Below are 25,902 nucleotides of genomic sequence, written 5' to 3'. Positions count from 1 at the left end.
GAATACAAATTAACATTCATCTTGTCCATAAAGGAAGGCATCATGAAAAAGATTAAATTTAATTAAGATCATACAATTAATCCTAGCTTACATCTGAATATATATGATGATTATTGAGGGTAATATTTCATAATAACATTCTTCAAATATTGATATTTTTTGAAGTTTGCACTAAATCTCATTTCTTTAGCTAGTTCCTTGAGCTCAGCCAAGAGAGAGGGGTAATTCTGCATCAGCTTAATATATTCTTCACTAGACATTAACGAAACTGAATCATTATTCTCAACAATGAACCTGAGACATGCTATCTTGAGCACAATAGAGTTGTGCATCTCAGCTAATTCCAGAGTAGAAAGAACTGTGTCAAAAGATATACTCTTAACTAATTTAAACACACATGCAACGCTTAACTTCTCAATCGCATAACGGTCTGCTGCCACTAGCAGATGTTGAAGAAAGACAGCTTGACAATCAACGAACTTGTCATCAATCAATAACGAACCATTGTACATAAAATCAATCATTGCCTTGAAAACTGAAGGCATCATCTCCTTTATTTCTATGCTGCACTCCGTATCAGATTCAGATTCTGCCATTGAGCCAAGGAGTTGTGCTTCAAATACTGGTGAATGAGCTGCCATGATTAGTCTATGTGCAACAAAATGCTTACCGTCGACATTAAAAGTGACATCGGTATGTTTATTCTTCTTCCTGAACTTTTGAAGGCGCTCATACGGAAAGCCTGTGGAACTTGTAACATTACTAGCTTTACCATTACCTACGGTGATTGAAACACGGAGTACAAAACAATCATCTTTGATGTATGTTTGTTCTAATTTGGTCCTTTCAAAAAACTTAGAGGAACCCCAACAATCGAGTGACTTGGATGTAAACGTGTGAAGTATCAATTTCAATGTGGTTGGTGAAACATTGCCATGCTTATCCAGCAGTTCAAATCCAAATTCTGCTGTGACATGATCTATATATATTGATTCTCTTTGAAGCTCTAAAAGGACAGACACATATTTGCCATTGTCTTCCTTATTGCATCCTTGAGGGAAATATTTAACAACCCAATCATATTGACGAACTCTTAATTTTGGTGAGGTGAAACAGTTACCAACCTCCATATCTTTAGTTTTCGAGTGGTTGATTTTGAATTGGAAGACTTCTGTAGTTGCCACATTGCTCATAGAATCCATGACGTACTTGAATACAAAAATAATTAATTAGTGAGGCCTAAAGGAGCATAAAAAAATGACAAGATGTTAATTAGCTAGGTATATATATATATATATCACACATATTCCGCACTGCTTGTATAATTAAGAAAATTGTAACTTTAATTTTAGTCTTCCAATCGTACTAGCTAATTACCATTTAAGTAAACATTTCTCAAGAATTATTATATATATAATGGATAAACAAAAAAAAATTATAGGATTTGATATATAAGAAATTAATGATCATTGTCTTTAGAATTAATAAAGTAGTAATGAAGGATAAATGATATATATTAACTCTAATAAAAAATAAAAATAGAGAGATATATATTGAGTGAGGGTTTATACAAAAAATATCACTATATCATGAGTTCTTATATTGAAAAATAATTTAAACTATATGCAAATTAACAATGTAACTTTCCTAACAATATAACTACATGCAATTACTCCAAATGCTAGATACAATTCCTAAATGCCCCACAAGTTAATTTTTTTGTATTGTCTCCAATGTAAATTAAAAAAATAAAGTTTAAAAAAACTGATAAAAAGGAATAAAGAGGTCTCACAATAAGGTGGTGGGCGATGGTGGGATGGAGGAGTGGTGAGTCAGAGACTTTGCGAGCAGTGGATAGAAGGGCGGGCCGGTGAGGAAGAAGCCGGGGTTGAAGAATTTGCCTTGCAAATGAGATTGGAAGAAAAGCTTTTTGAAAATAAAAACAACAATTTCAGAAAGGAGATGGAGATCTAGAGAGAGATGATCTAGATATATAGAAGAAACTAGGACTCCAAAATAGCAAATCATTATTTAATTTTCTACTTTTTTTTTCAATTTCAAAACCTATATATTGATGGGAGCTTCAGTATTAGAGTTTGTATTGTATTTTATCATCTAAATTTATATTAATCAACCTTTTAATTAGCTACAACGACATAAATAATAGTTGTTGTCTTTATACTTTTTTTGTTTATTTATGAACTTGTTCTTCTTAAGAATTCTATTTTCGTTTTTTGTTTTTTATTCTCCTGATTTAAATGTTGCTCGTAAAGATCAAATATATACACTATTATTTATTTTAAGGTTCAATTCAAATAAAAAACACTACGTTAAATTAATAAAAAAAATAGTGACAATCGAATATGCAAAAGAATAAATTAATCTAGGAGAATTTATTTAGGTGAATTTAGAAAATTTCATTAATTTAGTAAGTAAAAAGGTAAATGTGTCATGATAGATTGAAAGAGGTTCCGAGAAAAAATGACGTTGTAAAAGGAGCACAACCTATATATTAATTAATATGGTCCGATCCATATATATTTATAGAAACTTTTGTATAAAAATAATATGGAATTACTCACATTAATTAATTAATTAGACGAAAAGTTCTATATATATTGAAAAGTTCCAAAATTAGGAAGAAATTAATAAGGGAGGGTCGCCTTATATATGTTTATGAGAGCAAATTAAATAGCATTTGAGAAAAGTATTGACATGTTATTAAGAATATATAGATTGATACTAAATTAATAACTGCATTATCAAACTAATTTTCATTTAATCCCTTTAATTTATTTCTTCCGTTTTTAATTTTGAAACATAAAAATGAAAGCTGCTGAAATTATTTTGTTCTCCATGTAGGTGATATATATGAATTTGACGTACAAAAATGTTCCCAGGTGTCTACATATTGATATTCCAATTAAAATTGACAATATTTTACATAATAGACCGAGGTTCACTTTTTAATGGTTATTTTGACAATTTTAAAATTAAATTTTCAATAAAGAGTAAAATGTATACTTAATATATTTTTAACAAGATCATAATATATACATGCCAAATTGTCTTCGAAAACAGATAAGTTAGAAGACAAAACATTTTTTTACACAAACTACATAATTTTAAAGACGAGAATGGTTACTTTATAAATTCACAAAAAGTTTTAATAGAAAGTTAATAAATTGAATAAATTTGTGAGCATTTAAATTTAAAATAGTTAATATGATATTACGAATTTTACACGTAATTAAAAGTACATAATTGTGAAGTTTTTGAAAATATAATTGAAATTCTCCCTTAAGAAAAAAAAGAGAGACTATTTTTATATAGTATAAACTCATTCATAGCGGGTCCGGTTCCCCTAAAGTAACTCAACTTTTGGGTTTTGGATCGAGACCGTCCGATTTGAATCCGTCACTTGAAACCACATCAGAATTCAGGTTCATGATTCGAGATGCGTGTGCTCCACTTCAGATGGATTATGACGGATTCGAATCGGACCGTGCATATCTAAAATCCAATACTTCACTGGATCTGAACTCATTCATAGCCGTCATAGCCCACCACTAGCTTCCCTTAACGGGTCCAAAACTAAAAAACAGTTATCATCTCGAATCAACTAAAAAAATGCAAATCATTAACTGTTAAACCCGGAATCAAAGGTACCTGACTCAAACAAATTACAAACGGACGGTCCAGATTAATCCCAAAGTAAATCCGGCGGTTGTAGTTGTAGAAGCTGTGGGGTCCGCTTGAGATTCGTAGCAAGTTAAAAGAACTAATCTGGACCGTCTGTTTGTAATTTGATCGAGTCAGTTACTGAGGTCATCCGAATTCGTAAAACCCGAACCCGCCTGAGCTCTCTACAGTCTACACAAAAAAACAAAAACATTCAGTTTACCTCCTCTTTCTCCCTCTTCTCTCTCACCTCCGCTGTTTCTTGTGCCACTCTAGAAAGGCGCTAGGTTGAGCAACTGGCCTGTCTCCTTTTTTTCTTCCGAGGTTTCTCTCTCTTCTCTTATCTCGCATTATTTCCAGTTCGTTTTAAGTTCGCATTATCACTACTCTTTTCTGGCAATTTGTTGCTCTGTCTGTATGCTCACCTATATCACTATCAAAGAACAAATCTTGTGCCATTTCCGATTATTTTCAGAAAATAATAATAATTCTTTCAGTTCCACCTAGCACTTTTCGGTGTTCTTCTTAGTGTTGTTCTAGTAGTGAAATTCCAAGAATTAGTCCAAGTAAACTTCTAATTAATTGGTTCAATTGCGATTTGTGTAAGCTTGTCAGAATCAGGCTCTCACATCTGGAATCAGAGCCGTAAAGATACAGCCTGGGGAAGTCCCGTGCAAGAAGGTCAAGCAAGAATGGCTGGAAAGATGATAAGCGTGACGTCCGTTGATAAGGAGACCCAATTGGAGTTGGTAGCTCTCCAGAACCACCTCAAAAAATTTCAATCCGCACAGCAGGAGATGATTCAATCGCAGGAGGAGTTGGGAAACCGTATGAGTCAGATGGAGGGACAGATGACGGTAATGAGGGGTGACATTGCCGACATAAAGCAATTGATCAATCAGATGACGGAATCGAGGGGCGACATTGCCGATATAAAGGGATTGCTGACATCCATGATGCTAAGACAAGGTCCCAAGATTGGAGAAACAACCCACACAATTGCGGGTACAAAAGAAAAAGATGAGCTCCAAGCAAGAAAGAAGCAAGAAGCAAGTAGTTCACAATCTCCAGGGTGATTCCCGGGAAGGGGCTGAAGGAAGGTATAATGAGCAGAACTTTAGATTCAATTATCTAAGAATGGATTTTATTGCGAGTCGTATTTTGATATCTTCCAAGTGCCAGATATGGATAATTATTAGATGCAGCAATTATACTCGAGGGTAGAATTGTAATTAACAGATTTAGTTAGAAAGCTGTTAGCAAAACAAAATTACTTAGAGAGCTGTTAGATTGCTGTTCTGTGTTGTATAAGCTTAACAGCTGATTAGATAGGATGAGACTGGTTATATAAACCGAGTCAATGTAATCATTTCAGATCAATGAAAATACAAATCATTCTGTCATTCTCTCTTCTCTATCTCTCCTTTATCTGATTCCTATCATGGTATCACGAGCTTCCTTCCTTTTTCTCTAAATTGCTTACTCACAGCTGCCATGGCTTCATCTGATTCCTATCAACAATGTTAGAATGACAACAATGCATTTCATTGGAGATGCTAGAGAATGGTACCGGGGCTATTAATTAGAAAACCCTCAACCCTCTTGGCCATTGTCCTTTTGTGAAACCTCCTCCCCTTCAGCCTTGAAGAGTCGAGCAATTATGACTCGACTACCCTTCCCCCAACCCTCTTGTGTTGATGGCAGTTTTGCAGTGTCATACATAGTTTGACAAATATTGCTTCCTTGATACTCAAATGTAAGTTGATGCTTGTGCAGGAACAAAAGAATAAAGGTAACAGACGATCATACCAATGAAGATACAGTGGAAGAGACAGGTGAGGTGTCAGCCAGAGAAACTAACAAAGGTATAATTCTTTAACATGGAATCTTTCTGTCTAGAAACGTTCATGCGCTATCTTCATTGATAGTTTGATACTATCCTTACAACTATTGATACCAGTAAACCACAACTCCACAAGTGCCCATTTATTTGACTCCCTTGCTATTAACTTTTCTGATATATCGATCCAAAAATATCCAAATCAAATGAATTCTGAACTCTTATAATCATACAAATTTGAGTCGCAGTGGTGATGATTCAAACTAGAATCTAAACTGTAAGTGGATGCTCAACTAAGATTCACAGCTTCAAATTCTTTGGTTCGAAGCCCATCCCATGGTTTAATAGTTCATTTCACGAATTAGTCCGGTGGATTTCGAAAGAGTATTTCACATACACATAACAATTTTTATAATATATTGCCGATTTTAGCGATTACGTAAATCCACTATAAATTAAAATCATGCACACGCCTGGTTATATGACTGATCTGTAGCCTCCATTAATTAAAATAATAAATAGATGCACACAACTTGATAAAAATACAGTCCACCCAAGTCCTGATCCCTCACAACAGTGAACACTGGTACTTGACTTGGAGATAATAAACTAGTTTGCTTTCTTAAGAGCTAAGATAGGTTTGCTGTGTGGCCACCATCGACATTAATCACGGCACCTGTTATGAAAGCAGCAGCAGGCAAGCACAGGAATGCTGCCATAGATGCCACCTCCTCTGGCTCTCCGAAGCGCCTAAGTGGAATGCGTGATGTGATTTGCTTATAAAATTCGTCATTTTGGGTCACCTATATAATCAAGCGGGGAGAACATGCCTCAAATTTAGTAATTGTTTTTGTTATTATGCAAATGGATAAATGTAACAATTAAGATATTGATGTCACATACTGACATTCTGCCAAATTGCAACTATAATATCCAGTTCTGAAATCAGTTGAGATCTGATACTAAATTATTCCTCTTTGCAATTTAAAATTGAGAATCATATATATATATATATAGATATATATATATATATAGAGAGAGAGATGGGCTATGGTGCATTGCAATGCATGGAGGGGTTTGTGCATTGGACCATAAATCTAAAATTCAAAATCTAAATGACCGATCCAAACCGTTCATCTTGTTCTCCATATTAATATGTGCTTGGAGACCAAATTTTACATTTTTCTGAATTTTTTTACTATTTATTAAGTATTTTACAAAATTGTTGATCCAACGGTGGCTTAACAAAACAGTAAAATCAGCAGCCACCGTGGAATCAACAATTTTGTAAAATACTTAATAAATAGTAAAAAAATTCAGAAAAATGTAAAATTTGGTCTCCAAGCACATATTAATATGGAGAACAAGATGAACGGTTTGGATCGGTCATTTGGATTTTGAATTTTAGATTTATGGTCCAATGCACAAACCCCTCCATGCATTGCAATGCACCATAGCCCATCTCTCTCTCTCTCTCTCTCTATATATATATCCCTTAGATGCACAAATGAGATTTAAGAACAATTCCAGTAGTTAATTACAGTGTTGTAAATAACGGTATGCGCTCGTTGGACGGACAGGGTACCACCAAGCGATTAATGGGGAATAATCGGCCATAATTGGAAATAATCGATCAATTAGTCGGACAAATCCGTAATGGTTTGGTCACTGCCAATGACTAATCGGCCGATTAGTCAGTCTAAATGGTCATTTTTTGCAACACTAGTTAATTATAGTACTTGATGCAACTATGAAACCATTTTACTGATTTAAATTTTGAAAGTAAAAGCATGCATGTTATAGTTATGTTAGCAAAAACTCACCGGCTTTGTCTGAATAGTTTTGACGAATCCGGGTACGACACAATTAACACGAATCATATCTCCTGCCCATTCACATGCCAAGGCTCTGACCAGCTGATTCATTGCTCCTAATAAAAACCCAGAACATAATTAATACCAGAGCAAAACATGTTTGATATCAGCTTATATTCATGTTTCTAAGTTCTTTATTATATTCATTTCAGCTACCTTTGGTTGAGGAATACACTGCAGCACCTTCGACGAAGGCCGCTGAGCCGGAAATGGAAGAGATAAAGACGACACTACCCCTACCCGATTCCTTTAGGAACGGATGTGCAAGTTGGGTAAGATGGAAAGAAGAATCAAAATTTGTAGCCATCAAATTAGAGTACTCTTCCGAAGTGTATTGTGTTACTGGTTTCCATCCTGGGCCAAGGCCACCTACGTTATTAACCTGCCATTGGACAAATTAAAAAAAAAAATAAAAAAATCCTTGATTGTTTAAGATAGAAATTTGCCTAACTAATAATCTAAATCATTTGGGTGTTTTTGTACTTACAAGAATGTCTAACTTGCCGTTAAAAATAGTGCGAATTTTATCCATGAGCTCCTCTCTTTGAGAACGGTTTGACACATCGCAAACCGATCCAGTAACGCAAAGATTCATCGATTTACATTGATTTAGCATTGTGTTAAGCTCTTCCTCACTTCTAGAGCAGGTATGCACTGCATGAGTGAATGTTAAGAATCAATTTTTTGTAACTGAATGAGTGAATGTTAAAGAAGAGGAATAAACAGATATAATCTGTTTATAAAGAGGTTTAGTGACATGTAAAACAGAGAAAACAAGACAAGTTAAAAAAGAGTAATTAGTGCATCATTTAATGGTCACCAATTTCATCATACACATACCACTACAAGCCATCGAAAATATAATATTTGCAAGTGAGAAAAGGGATAGGGAAGCATAGAAGTATAGAACCAACCCAATTCCTTTGCTGCCACCAGTGACCAAAGCTGTCGCACCTTCCATGCTCCATCTCTCTTCTCTATCAACCATACATCGTCTCTTATCTCTCTCTCTCTCTCTCCTCTCTCTTTCTATTCCTCACCAGATGCCAGATGCCATATATATATTGTAGCCTTATGGACGAACCATAAATGGCAATTGATCATTTTTATTTTTATTTAATCATTAATTAGTTAAACATAAATTACAGATCTCGATGTCAACTTCAGATTGCCTATATGTACCCAACTCTTCATTTGTACTAAACGATAATATAAAATGATTAACTAAAATAGTTGTTACTTGTTGGAATGGAAAATAATCTTCTTCTTTAGAATCTATTGAGTGAGTCTATGGTACTATGCATATTACGATTTGTTACTGTTCTACGGCTCTATATTCGAGTTTTCAAATCCTAACGGTCGATCCGAACCGTTCATCTTGTTCTCCATATTAATATGTATTTGGAGACCAAATTTTATATTTTTTGAAATTTTTTTACTATATTTTTAGATTTATTGAAAATCACTGTTTTTGGATGGTCCAGAATTTTCAGATCTAGTAATTTTCTAAATATTTAAAAAAATAGTAAAATTTTTTCAAAAAATGTAAAATTTGGTCTCCAAACACATATTAATATGGAGAACAAGATAAACGGTTCAGATTGACCGTTAGGATTTGAAAACTCGAATATAGAACCGTAGCACAGTAACAACTCGTGATATGCATGGTACCATAGACTCACTCGAATCTATTTGAACCATTGACTTTTTTAACGTCCAGGTCCCACAATTGCCCGAGTTTTTTAAAAATAACCAAAGTTATTAATATTTTATTATAAATAACCAGAACTTTGAAAAAATTATATTTCTACCCAAACCGTAAGGAAATCTTACGGTTTGGATTTTTTTTTTTTTTTTTTTAAATTTTTTTTTCCAAACCGTAAGATTTCCTTACGGTTTGGAATTTTTTTTTTGCTTTTTTTTGCTTTTTTATTTTTTGCTTTTTTTTTGGGCCCAACTTTGCATCTCTGATTAACATATCAAAACACTTTCAAAAATCATGAAAATTTACCGACATGCACTCTTGACTTCATAGAACAAGACTGAGAAGTTTCATAGAAAATTACAAAACAGATCGTGAGATATCGGCTCTCAAAGTTGGGCTCAGAAGCACTCCTTCAGCAGTTCGGACAATTTTTGAGAGCCGATATCTCACGATCTGTTTTGAGATTTTGTTTGAAACTTCACAGTATTATTCTATGAAGTCAAGAATGCATGTCGGTAAATTTTCATGATTTTTGAAGGTGTTTTGATATGTTAATCAGAGGTGCAAAGTTGGGCTCAGAAGCACTCCTTCAGCAGTTCGGGCAATTTTTGAGAGCCGATATCTCACGATCAGTTTTGAGATTTTGTTTGAAACTTCACAGTCTTATTATATGAAGTCAAGAATGCATGTCGGTAAATTTTCATGATTTTTGAAGGTGTTTTGATATGTTAATCAGAGGTGCAAAGTTGGGCCCAAAAAAAAAGCAAAAAAAAAACAAAAAAAAAGCAAAAAAAAAAAAAAAATTTCCAAACCGTAAGGAAATCTTACGGTTTGAATTTTTAATTCAAACCATAAAATTTCCTTACGGTTTGGGTAGAAATATAATTTTTTCAAAGTTCTGGTTATTTATAATAAAATATTAATAACTTTGGGTATTTTTAAAAAACTCGGCACAATTGCTGTTGCACCTATTAGAAAAATATTAAAAAACATGTACCAAGCATGATGCTTTTAGATGATATGTCCTTTTTCCATGTTTTTAAAAAAACAATTCTTCACACTAGCTGTCATGTTGTATGTATTAATCAAAACAATTTAGTACAACCTCGATCCCCCGCCAAGTAGGCTGCAAAACTCCAAAAATTTGATTAATTGTTTTTACAGTAATTATCAATACATAATATTTAAGGGTTTATTTATAAGAAATGGGTACTTTTTTTTTTCCTTTTAAATAATTTTAGATTTAATTACCAATTGAGGAAATGAGATCAGTTATTTATAAAATGTGTAAAACTAAAAAGAAATAAAAAAAATCCAGTTAGTTTGTTTGGATATGCGATTTCCATTGTTTTGCCGTTATTTTGTTTAGATTTAATCGGGGGTAGAACTAGAAAATTGAATTTTTTACCATAATTAATTAAATTAATTTTAGCAAAACAGCATGATTACTTTTTTTTTTTTTTACAAAAATCATAAGGACCAAATCCCTAATTCGGTCTCCAAATTTTACTTTTTGGAGATTCGGTCTCCACATTTTCCTCTGTTTTGGCCCCGTTTCAGCTTTTCATGAACACTCTGTATTTCTGTGATTATGTTTCGGCCCTATTTCTGCTAGGAACAGCCCCCTGTTTCAAATAAAGAGAGACCGAATCCCCAATTCGGTCCAGAAAAAAGTAAAATGTGGAGTCCGAATTGGGGATTCCGTCCTTATGGTTTTTGTAAAAAAAAAATGTAATCATGTTGCTGTGCTAAAATTAATTTAATTAATTATGGTTTATAAAAAAATTCTAGAAAATTTGAATGGGGGAGGCTAATTTATAAAATGCATAATATGTGAAAATGGCAAAAAAAATGTAGTTAGTGGGATTTGAACTCTTGAGGAAATTAGATCAGTTATTTATAAATTGTATAAAACTAAACATAAATAAAAAATCCAGTTAGTTTGTTTGGATCTGTGATTTCCACTGTTTTGCCATTATTTTGTTTAGATTTAATCAGAGGTGGAACTAAAAAATTTGAATAGAGGAGGCTAATTTATAAAATAAAAAGGCAAAAAAAAAATGTAGTTAGTGAGATTTGAACCCATTATCTTACAATCGTCAAATATAACTCTTACCACTAGAATAGAAGCACATGTGTTGCTGCAGATGCATGTTACAATTACCAATTATATACAATATTAGAGCATATATGATCCATGGCTTATTTAATAAGTTTCTATTCAACAAAATTTGATGGAACATGTAATGATAGATAATAGATTCCACAAAGTTTGGTAGATAAATAAATTAGAGTAAGGCCACCATGTTTTGCAAATGAAAGTGAGTGTTTTAATTTGCGCTTATATCTCTAGTTTTAAAGTTTAAAACGTTAATCGGAACCATTCAAGTTAATATTCATATTAAATTGTGCTTGGAGACCAAATTTTATAGTTTTTTGGAAATTTTTTACTATTTTTAAATTTTTTTCAAAATCAGTGTTTTTCAGAAAATTCTGGACCATAAAAAACAGTGATTTTGAAAAATTCTACAAAAATAGTAAAAAATTTCCAAAAAATATAAAATTTGGTCTCCAAGCACAATTTAATATGGATATCAACTTGAACGGTTCGGATCGACATTTTGAACTTTGAAACTATAAATATGAGCGCAAATTAAAACACCCACTTTAATTTGCAAAGCATGGTAGCTTTACTCAACAAACTAAACAATCTATAATTTGAATTTGACAACTATAAAATTATTAATACTTGTGAATTTGTTTGCTTGAAGTTATATTGTCATGTAAAGTGATTTTCCAGCCATTATCTCCATTGATACCACAACTACCATTGAACCGAACCGGTCCATTATAAATAATTTATATTAATTCAATTCTTAGGTGTTTTGCTGAATCATTACTTTTAAGGAATTCATATGCTCATTGTTAGTAAATCATTAATTACTCCCTTTTTTTTTTGTCTAGAAACGTTCATGCGCTATCTTCATTGATAGTTTGATAATATCCTTACAACTATTGATACCAGTAAACTACGCACAACTCCACAAGTGCCCATTTATTTGACTCCCTTGCTACTAACTTTTCTGATATATCGATCGAAAAATATCCAAATCAAATGAACTCTGAACTCTTATAATCATACGAATTTGAGTCGCAGTGGTGATGATTCAAACTAGAATCTAAACTGTAAGTGGATGCTCAACTAAGATTCACAGCTTCAAATTCTGAATTCACATCCTCTCAAGTTACCGGATTGAGGACAATTGAATTGGACGGCTCAAAATTGTTCTTTTTAACTTGGCACGAATCTCAAAGCACAAATAATACTGCCCCCTGCGCCATCCCAAGAAAGAACCAGCTGAGAGTAAATCTGGACCGTCCGTTTCAATTGTGTTGAATCAGGTACCTGGGAGGATACGGATCCTCAAATTCTTTGGTCCGAAGCCCATCCCATGGTTTAATAGTTCATTTCACGAATTAGTCCGGTGGATTTCGAAAGAGTATTTCACATGCACATAACAATTTTTATAATATATCGCCAATTTTAGGGATTATATAACTCCACTATAAATTAAAATCATGCCCATGCCTGGTTATATATATGACTGATCTATAGCCTCCACTAATTAAAATAATGAATAGATGCACACAACTTGATAAAAATACAGTCCAACCAAAAGAACATCATGTAGTCCTGATCCCTCACAACAGTGAACACTGGTACTTGACTTGGAGATAATAAACTAGTTTGCTTTCTTAAGAGCTAAGATAAGTTTGCTGTGTGGCCACCATCGACAGTAATCACGGCACCTGTTATGAAAGCAGCAGCAGGCAAGCACAGGAATGCTACCATAGATGCCACCTCCTCTGGCTCTCCGAAACGTCTAAGTGGAATGCGTGATGTGATTTGCTTATGAAATTCTTCATTTTGAGTTATCTATATAATCAACGATTTGTCTGAGAAGCAACGATTTCCAATAAATCTAATAAAATAGAAAAATATTTCCAAAAAATGTAAATTTTGGTCTCCAAACACATATTAACATGGAGAACAAGATGAATAATTTGGATCGGTTATTTGGACTTTGAATCCGGTAATTTATAGTTCAATGTACAAAAATGCCTATGCATTATAATGTATGGTCAGGAGTGGATCTTAAGCCAATCCAAAGATGGCTAAGTCACTCCTATGATTTTAAAATATTAGTTATATATACTAAGATTTAATTTTTTTTTTTTTTTAAATATTTTATATAGTCCAGCTCCCCTTATAAATAATCACATGTTGAGTTTAGTCTAGTGGTAAGGGCTTATGTAGTGTTAGAAATAGGTTGGGTTCAATTTTCACTAGCCACATTTTTTGTATTTTAAGTTTTAGCTTCCTCTATCATGACAGTTGCTGTCATGTTTTTAAAAAAAAAAGTTTTAGCTCCTCTCTACTAAAATTTTCTAGTTCCGCCCCTGTGTATGTTAGCCTTATACTCTCTCTCTCTCTCTCTCTCTCTATATCCCTTAGATGCACAAATGAGATTTAAGAACAATTCCTGTAGTTAATTATAGTACTTGATGCAACAATGAAACCATTTTATGATTTTAATTTCGAAACTAAAACCATGCCTGTGTTACTTATGTTAGCAAAAACTCACCGGCTTTGCCAAAATAGTGTTGACGAACCCGGGTGCTACACAATTAACACGAATCATATCTCCTGCCCATTCACATGCCAAGGCTCTGGCCAGCTGATTCATTGCTCCTAACAAAAACCCAGAACATAATTAATACCAGAACAAAACATGTCTGATATCAGCTTATATTCATGTTTCTGAGTTCTTTATTATATATATTTATTTCAGCTACCTTTGGTTGAGGAATACACTGCAGCACCTTCGGGGAAGCCCGCTGAGCCGGCAATGGAAGAGATAAAGACGACACTGCCCCTACCCGATGCCTTTAGGAACGGATGTGCAAGTTGGGTAAGATGGAAACAAGAGTCAAAATTTGTAGCCATCAAATTAGAGTACTCTTCCGAGGTGTATTGTGTTACTGGTTTCCATCCTGGGCCAATGCCACCTGCGTTATTAACCTGCCATTGGGCAAAATTATAAAAAAAGAAAAAAAAATCTTGATTGTTTAAGATAAAATTTTTCCTAACTAATAATCTAAATTATTTGGAATGAAATTGTTGTACTTACAAGAATGTCTAACTTGCCGTTAAAAATAGTGCAAATTTTATCCATGAGCTTCTCTCTTTGAGAACGGTTTGACACATCGCAAACCGATCCAGTTACGCGAAGATTCATCAATTTACATTGATTTAACATTGTGTTAAGCTCTTCCTCATTTCTAGAGCAAGTATGCACTGCAACTCCAAATCTAGCTAACTCTTCAACAATTGCCCGTCTACATAATTTAGAAAGCAAAGCTCAGAATTAATTTTCAAGGTTATTATTTTTCCATTTAGATTTTTGTTAAGAGAATTTTAAAAACTATCTTACTTATCCTTTTTAAGAAAATTAAAAATCTATTTGTAAGAAAAAGATCTTTTTAGAAATGTTGAACAATAATTATTTTTTAAATAGAATTTAAGAATCATTTTTTTGTAAATGAATGAGTGAATGTTAAAAAAGAGGAATAAACAGATATAATCTGTTTATAAAGAGGTTTAGTGAAATGTAAAGCAGAGAAAACAAGAATAGTTGAAAAAAGAGTAATCAGTGCATCATTTGAAAATATAATATTTGCAAGTGAGAAAAGGGACAGGGAAGCATGGAAGTATAGAACCAACCCAATTCCTTTGCTGCCACCAGTAACCAAAGCTGTTGCACCTTGCATGCTCCATCTCTCTTCTCTATCAACCATCGATCGTCTCTTATCTCTCTCTCTCTTTTTATTCTACAGGCTGATCACCAGATGCCAGATGCCATATATATATTGTAGCCTTATGGACGAACCATAAATGCCAACTGATCTTTTTTATTTTTATTTAATCCATTAATTAGTCAAACTAAATTACAGATCTCGATGTCAACTTCAGATTGCCTATATGTATCCAACTCTTCAACTCTTCATTTGTACTAAACGATAATATAAAATGATTAACTAACATAGTTGTTACTTGTTGGAATGGGAAATAATCTTCTTCTTCTTTACACTAGTACAGAAAAATAGACTAGTCAAGGCTGAAAATATAAATTATCCACGGTTTTAGTACCGTGACTCATGCCACCGTTTGTAAAAGTGTTGAAATACGCCCACGGTTGCAAAACCGTGACTGGATTCAATATGTACCCACGGTTGTACACCAACGAACCGTGGTTGTTTTCCTTTTCCGCCAATAATATTTAACCACGGTTGGTTATATAAATGTCCGTGGTAATAAATATTATAGCCATTGTTTTTCTCTAGGAGATCCGTGGGTGATCTGATTATAATGCAACTTTCAGTTTGAGAAGAGTATCCATGTGTGTGACGCTATTTTCATTTAATATTTTGTTTGCAATTTTATCTAGTACAAAATACCAAAAATCACACAATTTCAGCACATCAAATATCAAAATCACTATATTAATTTGATCAAAATAAACAATATTGAAATTTAGAAATTTTACACTTCCAAAATAATTGTCCTACACAACATATAATCATCAATCATTTACAATGCTCATGCATGAACACACACCAGATTTCATCAAAGCTCCTTCAAGTAGGGCACAACATTTTGTCGGAACTGCATGAAAGAATAGTTTTCTGTTAGTTAAGTAGATGGTTTAATTTTTATTATAATTAATAATGTGTAATAGATGTAACATACATTATTTGGGGACTGTATACAAGATCGTGTGATTTCTGCAGTTTAAAATAACTTTTAACATTTAATCAACACATAAGATTAATAAAATATAAGAAAGAAGTTGAAGTAATAGATATAAGTAATAGATACGAGTAACCATTGCCTTGTCTCTAATCCCACCCACGATGCATATTTGCCCGCATTTACACCCACTGATCTCCAATACTGTCCCTGAACCTGCGGAGCCCACCCAGGTTCAGGGGTCAACATGTTATCTTTATTAATCTTCAATTTTTTTAAGAGGATCAGCATACACAATTATCTTTTTTTAATCTATGGTCATACAAAAAATGCATGCATCCTTCAAGGCAAGATAAGAGTTTTGCATTAGAATAAAAAAAAGAAAAATAAGAGGCAACTAAAAGAACAAAACTGAAATGAATTTGGGTTAAATTTTCAAGATATAATGAACTGTACAGTGTGCACCATATCCTTATTTTGTGTCAGATACTACTTGATTTTTTGTGGGCATACTGATAACTGTACATATGCCTACGCGGTTTCCACCAGTTCAGACCAGAAGTACTTAGCAGGGACCCTCGTGATTACATAAAACAATTACCAGTACAGGTACATATAATATAACAAACAATAGGCATACTGGTACAAGAATAGGCGTTCAAATGCAAGATATAAATGATACCTTCTAGAAAATCAGAGATGTTATTTGCATGGACCTGTTGGGCATCATAAGCCTTCCTCTCAGGAAAATTCAAGCTAGAATGATAATGATCCGAACCAGACCATTAGAACTGATTATTTTTCTTGACACTCCCTTCACTTCAAATTATTTATGAGATTACTTAAAACTTAATACTCATTTCAGAAATAACGTCACTCAATTATGAAATGGGAGACAACAAAAGTTCTAATTAGAACATAGCATTCATTTATGTTACAAACAGTAGCTATGTATCTCCATATACCAGTCCCTAGGCATGTGCAGGCATATTCATTTATGAGTTGGTAACAATGTTGGTACATCCAGTTTAGTTTTATGAGAAAATGTCAATAGTTGGTACCAGCGCAAATCAGGTGCAAGCTGTGCTCAACACTCTGGTACAGGAATACTAGTACCAGTGATGTGTCTCTTTGACAATTTTGAAAAAAGAGAATAAAAACATAAAGAGTACAGTCTAATTTACCAGTAAGCCCTGTACATAATTATTCCCTGGAATCCAGATTTATCAAAATATAAAGGTGTATAAAAATCACTTTTCCTTGATGAGAAAATACTGATCAAGAACTTCTGGATTTGCAATCAATTTGGTTAATTAATATTGAAAAAAACAATAGTCATCAGAATTTTATAATCATCTACAAACATGTGTAGCAAACAGCAAATGATGCAGATAAGTAGATTGAGTTTAATAATTTAGGGCAGGTTCAAATTTGCTATTTGATTTTAAAAATTTAAGCTATAATTAATTAACAATAATTGCTACCATCAAAAGAAAGTCATACCAGATCCATCCTGTCAGCAACAGTTGTAAATAATAAATGACAGAAATTGCACAAAAAGTACATGTAAGAGATTTTTAACAAAGATGAAAAGAGGAAAGGTACTGATTGTGCATAGCAGCAAGCACACATAATAGCTCATACCCCAACAATACTAATTCATGCATTAAAAAATGTGTAGATCAGACTTAATATAAATTTTATCTAGGATGTTAAGTATTGATCTTGTTCAGGAAGGTGATAAAATAACCAAGTAATGATTGCAATACACAGAAACCTGCTACTTCATCTGCAAATGCTTAAAACAAAAGGCAATGATAAGTACTTGGATTCAATCGTGGTGATTCAAACTGTTGTAAAGATGAAGATAAACTAAAAGAAACCCTACAAAGAGAAAAATCGGTACTAACCTAGAGAGAGGGGCCGGCGTTGTGCTGAGCGGCGGAGGAAGAGGGGGACGAAGTTGCTGAGCGGTGGACAGAGAGGAACGGATTTGGGCTGAGCGACGGAGAGATCGATTTTGAAAACCCTCGGAGAGAGAGGGACGGATAGAGGGAGGGAAATGAAAATATCGCTAAGTGAGAGACGGAGGGAGATGGAAACAGCACCAACAATAATTACGTTTCTCTACAGCCCTTTACCCACACCTCTCTAACCACGGATCATCCAATCCCACCGTGGATAAATGCCACCCTCCTTTACCCACTGCTCCTTCAATCTCAGCCGTGAGTAATAATACCCTTCATTCACGGCTCTACTATGAAACGTCTATATATGTCCGCTACTGTCCCATTTTTTTATTGACACACGGTTCAATACAAAAATTTTCCGAACCGTGAATAATAACCCGTTAGTAATTAACGTTTTTGTACTAGTGTTATAATCTATTTGAACCATTGACATTTTTCACGTCCAGGTCCCACAATTGCTGTTGCACCTATTAGAAAAGAGAAAAGGTTTTCATCCACACACATTTGTCCACGATCTGTCCACATACCTTATCCGCTCTTCGTTTAACTAATTTTAACGACCTCTATCTCTATTTCCTTTTCCTACGATCAAGACAAAATCTAGTCTCCATCTCTCTTTAAAGCCTAAACTCTCGCTGCCACTCCATCTTAAAATTGACATTTTTCTCTTTCTCCTAGAAACATCTCCGATCATTTATCGACCTGAATTTAGCAGCGACGGCCGTGACGGCAACGACGACCTCGACGGCAGCCACGGCCGCGACGGCAGTAACTGCTCTGATTTCTCACAAAGATGTACGGATTCGAGACTTTTAACTTCAACATGAATGAGAAATTACATGATCGATCTATGCGATTTGAAGATTCGTGACTTTTTTATTTGAATTTTTTACTATCCATGCTATCTTATTGCGATGTGATTTATGTTGAAGTTAACTAGATCAGATAGCATATATCCTCGTTTTATGCGATTTATTTGACCGGATCTGACTCTAACTCTGATCGTTTTATGACTCAGATCGTTTTATGCGATTTATATATAGGAGGTAACTAATTTTATTATTTGAATAAAAAAAAAATACAAAAACGATCTATCTGATTACGATCGTGTCTGATTTGAATTTTTTGTTTTGAATTTAATATTTTAATTCAAAATTACATAGATCGTTTTTGTAATGTCGTCGATTTGAATTTTATGATTTAAGAACTTACAATATTCGATATTTTGTTTTACAATATTTGATTTCATTTTCGAAAGAAGAACACGACGAATCAGCTCTTATCTTTATCATTTGCGATTTGTATTGAAGAGTAGTGGTGAAATTTAAATTGAGTGAGTTATTTACGGATTTAAATTTTCCAAGATGCAAGTAATTTTACAATATTCATCTTATAATTTTACGGTATTCATCTTGTGGAAATCTGGAGAAAAAAGATGATAAAGAGGCGATGTGGAGTATTGATCTTGTCATTTTACAGTATTCACCTTAAAAAAATTTACAGTATTCATCTTATAATTTTACAGTATTCATCTTGTGGAATCTGGAGGAAAAAGATGATAGAGAGACGATATGGAGTATTGATCTTGTCATTTTACAGTATTCATCCTATTAATTTTACAGTATTAACCTTGTAATTTTACAGTATTCATCTTGTGGAAATCTGGAGGAAAGAGATGATAGAGAGGCTATATGGAGTATTGATCTTGTCATTTTACAGTATTCACCATGTTAATTTTACAATATTCATATTGTAATTTACGGTATTCATCTTGTGAAAATATGGAGGAAAGATATGATAGAGGGACGATATGGAATATTGATCTTATCATTTTACAGTATTCAACATGTTAATTTTATAGTATTCATCTTGTAATTTTATAGTATTAATCTTGTAAAAATCTGAAGGAAAAAGATGATAAAGAGGCGGTATGGAGTATTGATCTTGTCATTTTACGGAATTCACCCAGTTAATATTACAGTATTCATCTTATGATTTAACAGTATTAATCTTGTGAACAGTTACTAATGTTTAACAATGTGGTTGTGATATTTGATGTACTGATGATTTATAGTTTGCATCTGTTAGTTTTATTGTTTACATCTTTTAAATTTATAGTTTTTAATTTTGCAGTGTATTTATCTCAGTTTTATAGTGTTTTAGTTTTCAGATTTACAGTTTTATAGTTTGCATCTGTTAGTTTTATAGTTTACATTTGAAAATTTTATAGTATTGAAATTCTATAGTTTGCATATTTATGTTTTACAGTATGTGTAGTTTTAATTTATAGGATATAGATGCATATATAAATGTTAATAATTGAGGAAAAAAATTAAAATTAATTTTAATTTTGAAAAAGAAAATTTGATTCAAAAAAATTAATTTTGATGCAAAAAAATAATTTTGTATAATTTCCGGGATTATTTTGAAAAAACTGCAAGTTTGAGAAGTGGTTCAATTTTAAAATGTTCTAGAAGGTTTTAAAACTGTCATTAACTGTAAGTTAGAGAAGTACATCAAGTGGTCCCGCATCAAGTACAGTTAGTTTGACAAGTTATGCAAGTTGCAAGTACACAAAGTGGTCCCGCTGAATGTTTGAAATTTAAAGTGTGTTTTTTATAAGATTTGTTATACAAGTTACAGCATTGAATTAGTAATTTTACAGGATTGGCGCAAGTCAAATGACAGTTTTTCTGTGGACAAACTGTGGACAACAAGTTGTGGACAATTAGATGCTTCCATTAGAAAAATATTAAAAAACATGTACCAAGCATGATGCTTTTAGATAGAATGAAATCCGCTGTTATTCAAATTTGCTGCTCTCTCTGCTCTCCTCTTTATCTCTCTATCTTTTCTCTCCCCTCTCTCTCCTCCTCTTTTAAAGAGAGAGATAGACACACAAATGAAGAGCAGGAAGCTGCTATTCTTAGAATAATAGCAGCAAATTCGTATGATATGTCCTTTTTCCATGTTTTAAAAAAAAAATTCTTCACACTAGCTGTCATGTTGTATGTATTAATCAAAACAATTTAGTACAACCTCGATCCCCCGCCAAGTAGGCTGCAAAACTCCAAAAATTTGATTAATTGTTTTTACAGTAATTATCAATACATAATATTTAAGGGTTTATTTATAAGAATTGGTTTTTTTTTTCCTTTTAAACAATTTTAGATTTAATTACCAATTGAGGAAATGAGATCAGTTATTTATAAAATTTGTAAAACTAAAAAGAAATTAAAAAAAAATCCAGTTAGTTTGTTTGGATATGTGATTTCCATTGTTTTGCCGTTATTTTGTTTAGATTTAATCAGAGGTGGAACTAGAAAATTGAATTTTTTACCATAATTAATTAAATTAATTTTAGCAAAGCAGCATGATTACTTTTTTATTTATTTACAAAATCATAAGGACTGAATCCTTAATTCGATCTCCAAAATTTACTTTTTGGAGAGATCGAATTGGAGATTCGGTCTCCACATTGTCCTCTGTTTCGGTCCCGTTTCGGCTTTTCACGAACACCTTATATTTCTGTGATTATGTTTCGGCTCTATTTCTGCCAAGAACAGCCCCTGTTTCTGCCAGGGACAGCCCCCTGTTTCAAATAAAGGGAGACCGAATCCCCAATTCGGTCTAGAAAAATGTAAAATGTGGAGTCCGAATTGGGGTGTTACGTTCAAAAAAAAAAAAAAAAAATTGTGTGTGACGTTTTAAAACGTTGTGTAACGTTTTGCTCTGTAAATTTTGATCAAAAATAGCAACGGTATGAAGGCTGGATTCAATTAAAACGTTATAACGTTTTAATAAACGTTGGTAACGTTTTATACACCAAATTCTGCGTTTGATCACTCTTTCTTGCGTTTCTCACCAGCAGAATCGTTATAACGATTTACCAAAATGTTATAACGTTTTATCCCACAAAATAAGGGTATATTAGCAAAATTCCTGTGTCTCTTTCTCTCTCACTTCGTCCCTTCCCCCTTCTCTTGTGTGGTCCACCAAAGGAAGAAGAAAAAGAGAGAGAGAGCTCCCTCTCCCTCTCAAACCACTGAAACTCCCAAGAAAGTGAAGAAGGAAGCGAGAAGCCGGCCGAATATCTCTCCTAACTCTCCCATTGGTACTCATTTCTCTTCTCTCCCCCTCTCAAAACCCGAATTTTCGCCATTGTTACGGTTCTTGCTTAAACCCGAAATTGGTGCATCATTTGTGAGTAATCCCTCTCCTTTGAGCTTCTTCGTTGTTTATTTGTCAAATCTTCTCTCGATTTCATCTCAATTTCATATTACCATTTTAGGGTTTTGAACCACATCCGAATTTTGGGAATAATTGTGAATTGTTTAGTCCAATCCAACCCAATTAGAGGTGTTAATTGGTAAGATTCCTTTCTCTCTTGCCAAATCTGAAATTATTTTGGTTTCTAATTGATTTAGGGCTAGTATCTTGGATAAATCGTTGGGTTACCTCTCAAACCCTATATATGTACAACTATCCAAATTGGTATGAAAACTTAATTAGTAAGATGAGAAATGATTAAACGGGTATTCTTGCAAAATGTTGCATAATTAGAATTGTGTACGGTTTAGAGGACCCAAACGTAAACAATGTGAATTTTATAGGTGTGAGTAATAAAGACGAATGACAAGGGTATATGGATTTCGTTCAAAAAAGTATAAAGCAACTCATATAACTCAAGTAAGGGTATCAATCGTCGAACAATGATTAAAATCAAGTATATATGTAATATAGGTGTAGGCTCGGTTGAGCAAGACGTTGCGGGACCATTCGAGACGTCCGAACCGTAAGCGCAATATACGCTCGTCGTAAACAGGTGCGGGATTCTTGGACTTGTTTGATATTTCATTTTCAGGAATTAAACTGTTTATTCATTTGTCATGTTGAATGCTTAATTGTTGCATACTTTGAAATTCATGCTGCATATTGATTATTGCATAAATGAGAATGATCGAATTGTTCGGTTAATGTTATTTAGCATGTTGGTATGGTTATTAATTGATTAGTTCTATTAATTGTTCTATACGTGAATGAATCCGCCAGACCGACCTGTTTAGGCGGCTGGATTAAGGTGACGCTGCTGACTTATGCGTTGACCTGTTATGAATTTGCCAGACCGACCTGTTTAGGCGGCTGGATTAAGGTGACGCTGCTGACTTATGCGTTGACCTGTTATGAATTTGCCAGACCGACCTGTTTAGGTGGCTGGATTATGGTGACGCTGCTGACTTATGCGTTGACCTGTTATGAAATTGTCAGACCGACCTGTTTAGGTGGCTGGATTAAGGTGACGCTGCTGACTTATGCGTTGACCTGTTATGAATTTGCCAGACCGACCTGTTTAGGTGGCTGGATAAGGTGACGGTGACCTATCCGTTGACCTGTTTAATGAATTTTGCAAGGCTGATAGCCGACTTTGGTTCTATTTGAATGAAATTGCAAAGTTGAGCAGTAGGGCTGACTTTGATTCCGTGTGATTGCATTTTTGTCAAGTTGACCTATATAGGTGACTTGTAACCAGACCTTAGGAAATGGTTAAGCCAAACAGCTACAGATGGGTGTCAGATAAAGGGTCCAGCTTGGTGGGCCATCTGTAGGTGCCAGTAACCCTACAGATGTGGGTTTGATAAAGGGTCCAGCTCGAAAGAACATCTGTAGTTGTTACAAGCCCTAATGAGTCGAGTTAAGCCAACTATGTGTTTATTTTGAAATTCATCTTGGAAATTCCGTAAACTGTGATTCGGTTTATTATTTTGTTGTCGAGCATATGCATTCTTTTTTATTATGAATATGTATTGGTTTGAATTGCTATTGAATGAGTTTCATTTTTGAATATGGAGTTTGATTGCAAGTCCAATAATCTAACTGTGGCAAATTCGTACTGAGAATTTATTCTCACCCCCACCCTTTGGGTTATTTTACAGGTTCTGGTGCGACTGATTTCGGGGAGGCACGCAAGTAATAGGCCTTTGGTAGTATACCCTTATATGACCCTAGATATATATATTTTGTTGTATAGTTCTAGGTTAGGCCTTGTGGTTAGTATCCGGATGAGATACTTTTGATGTATTATATCCTGACCGGACTGTGTACTCTGATTTATATCTATAAACTTGTTTTATATTATTTATTGTCTTGATTTTCTGAGTGGAAATGTTAATTGCCTTGTAAGCATACACGACATTGTATGCTTACGGCGGGGCACTGTCGCGACCCGTGGCCGCGGGGTGTGACATGGGAATTCGGTCCTTATGATTTTTGTAAAAAAAAAAAAAGTAATCATGCTGCTTTGCTAAAATTAATTTAATTAATTATGGTTTATAAAAAAAATTCTAGAAAATTTGAATAGGGGAGGCTAATTTATAAAATGCATAATATGTGAAAATGGCAAAAAAAAAATGTAGTTAGTTGGATTTGAACCCTTGAGGAAATTAGATCAGTTATTCATAAAATGTATAAAACTAAACATAAATAAAAAAAATCCAGTTAGTTTGTTTGGATCTGTGATTTCCACTGTTTTGCCTTTATTTTGTTTAGATTTAATCAGAGGTGAAACTAGAAAATTTAAATAGGGGAGGCTAATTTATAAAATGCATAATATGTGAAAAAGGCAAAAAAAAATGTAGTTAGTGGGATTTGAAATTTATTACCTTACAATCGTCAAATATAATTCTTACCACTAGAATAGAAGCACATGTGTTGCTGCATATGCATGTTACAATTATCAATTATATACAATATTAGAGCATATATGGTGCATGGCTTATTTATTATATAATCCAACAATATGAAATTGCAATAAATTTCTATTCAACAAAATTTGATGGAACATGTAATGTAATGATAGATTCTACAAAGTTTGGTAGATAAATAAATTAGAGTAAGGCTACCATGCTTTGCAAATTAAAGTGGATGTTTTAATTTGCGCTTATATCTCTAGTTTTAAAGTTCAAAACGTCAATCTGAATCATTCTAGTGGATATCCATATTAAATTGTGCTTGGAGACCAAATTTTTTATATTTTTTGGAAATTTTTTACTATTTTTTAGAATTTTTCAAAATCAGTGTTTTTCAGAAAATTCTGAAACATCAAAAACAGTGATTTTGAAAAATTCTACAAAAATAGTAAAAAATTCCAAAAAAAATATAAAAACAGTGATTTTTAATTTGCAAATCATGGTAGCCTTACTCAACAAACTAAACAATCTATAATTTGAATTTCACAACTATAAAATTACTAATACTTGTGAATTTGTTTGCTTCAACTTATATTGTCATGTCAAGTGCTTCTAGGAAAATATCCAGCCATTAGCTTCATTGATACTACAATTACCATTGAACCGAACCGCTCCATTATAATTAATAATTTATATTAATTCAATTCTTAGGTCTTTCGCTGAATCATTACTTTTAAGGAGTTCATATGTTGATTGTTAACAAATCATTACTCCCTTTTTTTTGTCTAGAAACGTTTATGCGCTATCTTCATTGATAGTTTGATAATATCCTTACAACTATTGATACCAGTAAACTACGCACAACTCCACAAGTGCCCATTTATTTGACTCCCTTGCTACTAACTTTTCTGATATATCGATCGAAAAATATCCAAATCAAATGAACTCTGAACTCTTATAATCATACGAATTTGAGTCGCAGTGGTGATGATTCAAACTAGAATCTAAACTGTAAGTGGATGCTCAACTAAGATTCACAGCTTCAAATTCTGAATTCACATCCTCTCAAGTTACCGGATTGAGGACAATTGAATTGGACGGCTCAAAATTGTTCTTTTTAACTTGGCACGAATCTCAAAGCACAAATAATACTGCCCCCTGCGCCATCCCAAGAAAGAACCAGCTGAGAGTAAATCTGGACCGTCCGTTTCAATTGTGTTGAATCAGGTACCTGGGAGGATACGGATCCTCAAATTCTTTGGTCCGAAGCCCATCCCATGGTTTAATAGTTCATTTCACGAATTAGTCAGGTGAATTTCGAAACAGTATTTCACA

The 25,902-nt window shown here is 33.5% G+C and overlaps 3 protein-coding genes across 3 annotated transcripts; all 3 read right to left on the bottom strand.

Moving 5' to 3' along the window:
- Positions 1-110: 110 nt before the first annotated feature.
- On the bottom strand, positions 111-1,202 carry LOC144569813 (BTB/POZ and MATH domain-containing protein 2-like). The gene has a single exon (XM_078320288.1). The coding sequence runs from the start codon at positions 1,200-1,202 to the stop codon at positions 111-113; it is 1,092 nt and encodes a 363-aa protein (XP_078176414.1).
- A 4,713-nt stretch (positions 1,203-5,915) lies between these two features.
- On the bottom strand, positions 5,916-8,408 carry LOC144569811 (tropinone reductase homolog At5g06060-like). The gene is made up of 5 exons (XM_078320287.1): positions 8,209-8,408; positions 7,883-8,049; positions 7,552-7,777; positions 7,345-7,451; positions 5,916-6,324 (listed from the first exon to the last, which is right to left on the bottom strand). The coding sequence occupies exons 1-5, from the start codon at positions 8,381-8,383 to the stop codon at positions 6,151-6,153; spliced, it is 849 nt and encodes a 282-aa protein (XP_078176413.1). The 5' UTR covers positions 8,384-8,408; the 3' UTR covers positions 5,916-6,150.
- A 4,305-nt stretch (positions 8,409-12,713) lies between these two features.
- On the bottom strand, positions 12,714-15,015 carry LOC144569132 (tropinone reductase homolog At5g06060-like). Its single transcript, XM_078319332.1, has 5 exons — positions 14,886-15,015; positions 14,293-14,500; positions 13,958-14,183; positions 13,747-13,853; positions 12,714-13,037 (listed from the first exon to the last, which is right to left on the bottom strand). The coding sequence occupies exons 1-5, from the start codon at positions 14,957-14,959 to the stop codon at positions 12,864-12,866; spliced, it is 789 nt and encodes a 262-aa protein (XP_078175458.1). The 5' UTR covers positions 14,960-15,015; the 3' UTR covers positions 12,714-12,863.
- Between the last annotated feature and the right edge of the window lie 10,887 nt (positions 15,016-25,902).

The sequence above is a fragment of the Carex rostrata genome, chromosome 18 (assembly GCF_964058835.1).
Source record: "Carex rostrata chromosome 18, lpCarRost1.2, whole genome shotgun sequence".
Lineage (NCBI taxonomy): Eukaryota > Viridiplantae > Streptophyta > Magnoliopsida > Poales > Cyperaceae > Carex > Carex rostrata.
This window is presented reverse-complemented; position numbering and strand designations above follow the sequence as displayed.

Excerpts from the sequence above, each read along its gene's own strand:
- LOC144569811 (XM_078320287.1), bottom strand. The coding sequence starts at position 8,383 with ATGGTTGATAGAGAAGAGAGATGGAGCATGGAAGGTGCGACAGCTTTG. Across the intron at positions 7,778-7,882 it reads ACGGCAAGTTAGACATTCTT|GTTAATAACGTAGGTGGCCT; the intron begins GTAAGTACAAAA and ends GTCCAATGGCAG. Across the intron at positions 7,452-7,551 it reads AGTGTATTCCTCAACCAAAG|GAGCAATGAATCAGCTGGTC; the intron begins GTAGCTGAAATG and ends GGTTTTTATTAG.
- LOC144569132 (XM_078319332.1), bottom strand. The coding sequence starts at position 14,959 with ATGGTTGATAGAGAAGAGAGATGGAGCATGCAAGGTGCAACAGCTTTG. Across the intron at positions 14,501-14,885 it reads GGTGGCAGCAAAGGAATTGG|ACGGGCAATTGTTGAAGAGT; the intron begins GTTGGTTCTATA and ends TAAATTATGTAG. Across the intron at positions 13,038-13,746 it reads ACACTATTTTGGCAAAGCCG|ATAACTCAAAATGAAGAATT; the intron begins GTGAGTTTTTGC and ends TTGATTATATAG.
- LOC144569813 (XM_078320288.1), bottom strand. The coding sequence starts at position 1,202 with ATGGATTCTATGAGCAATGTGGCAACTACAGAAGTCTTCCAATTCAAA.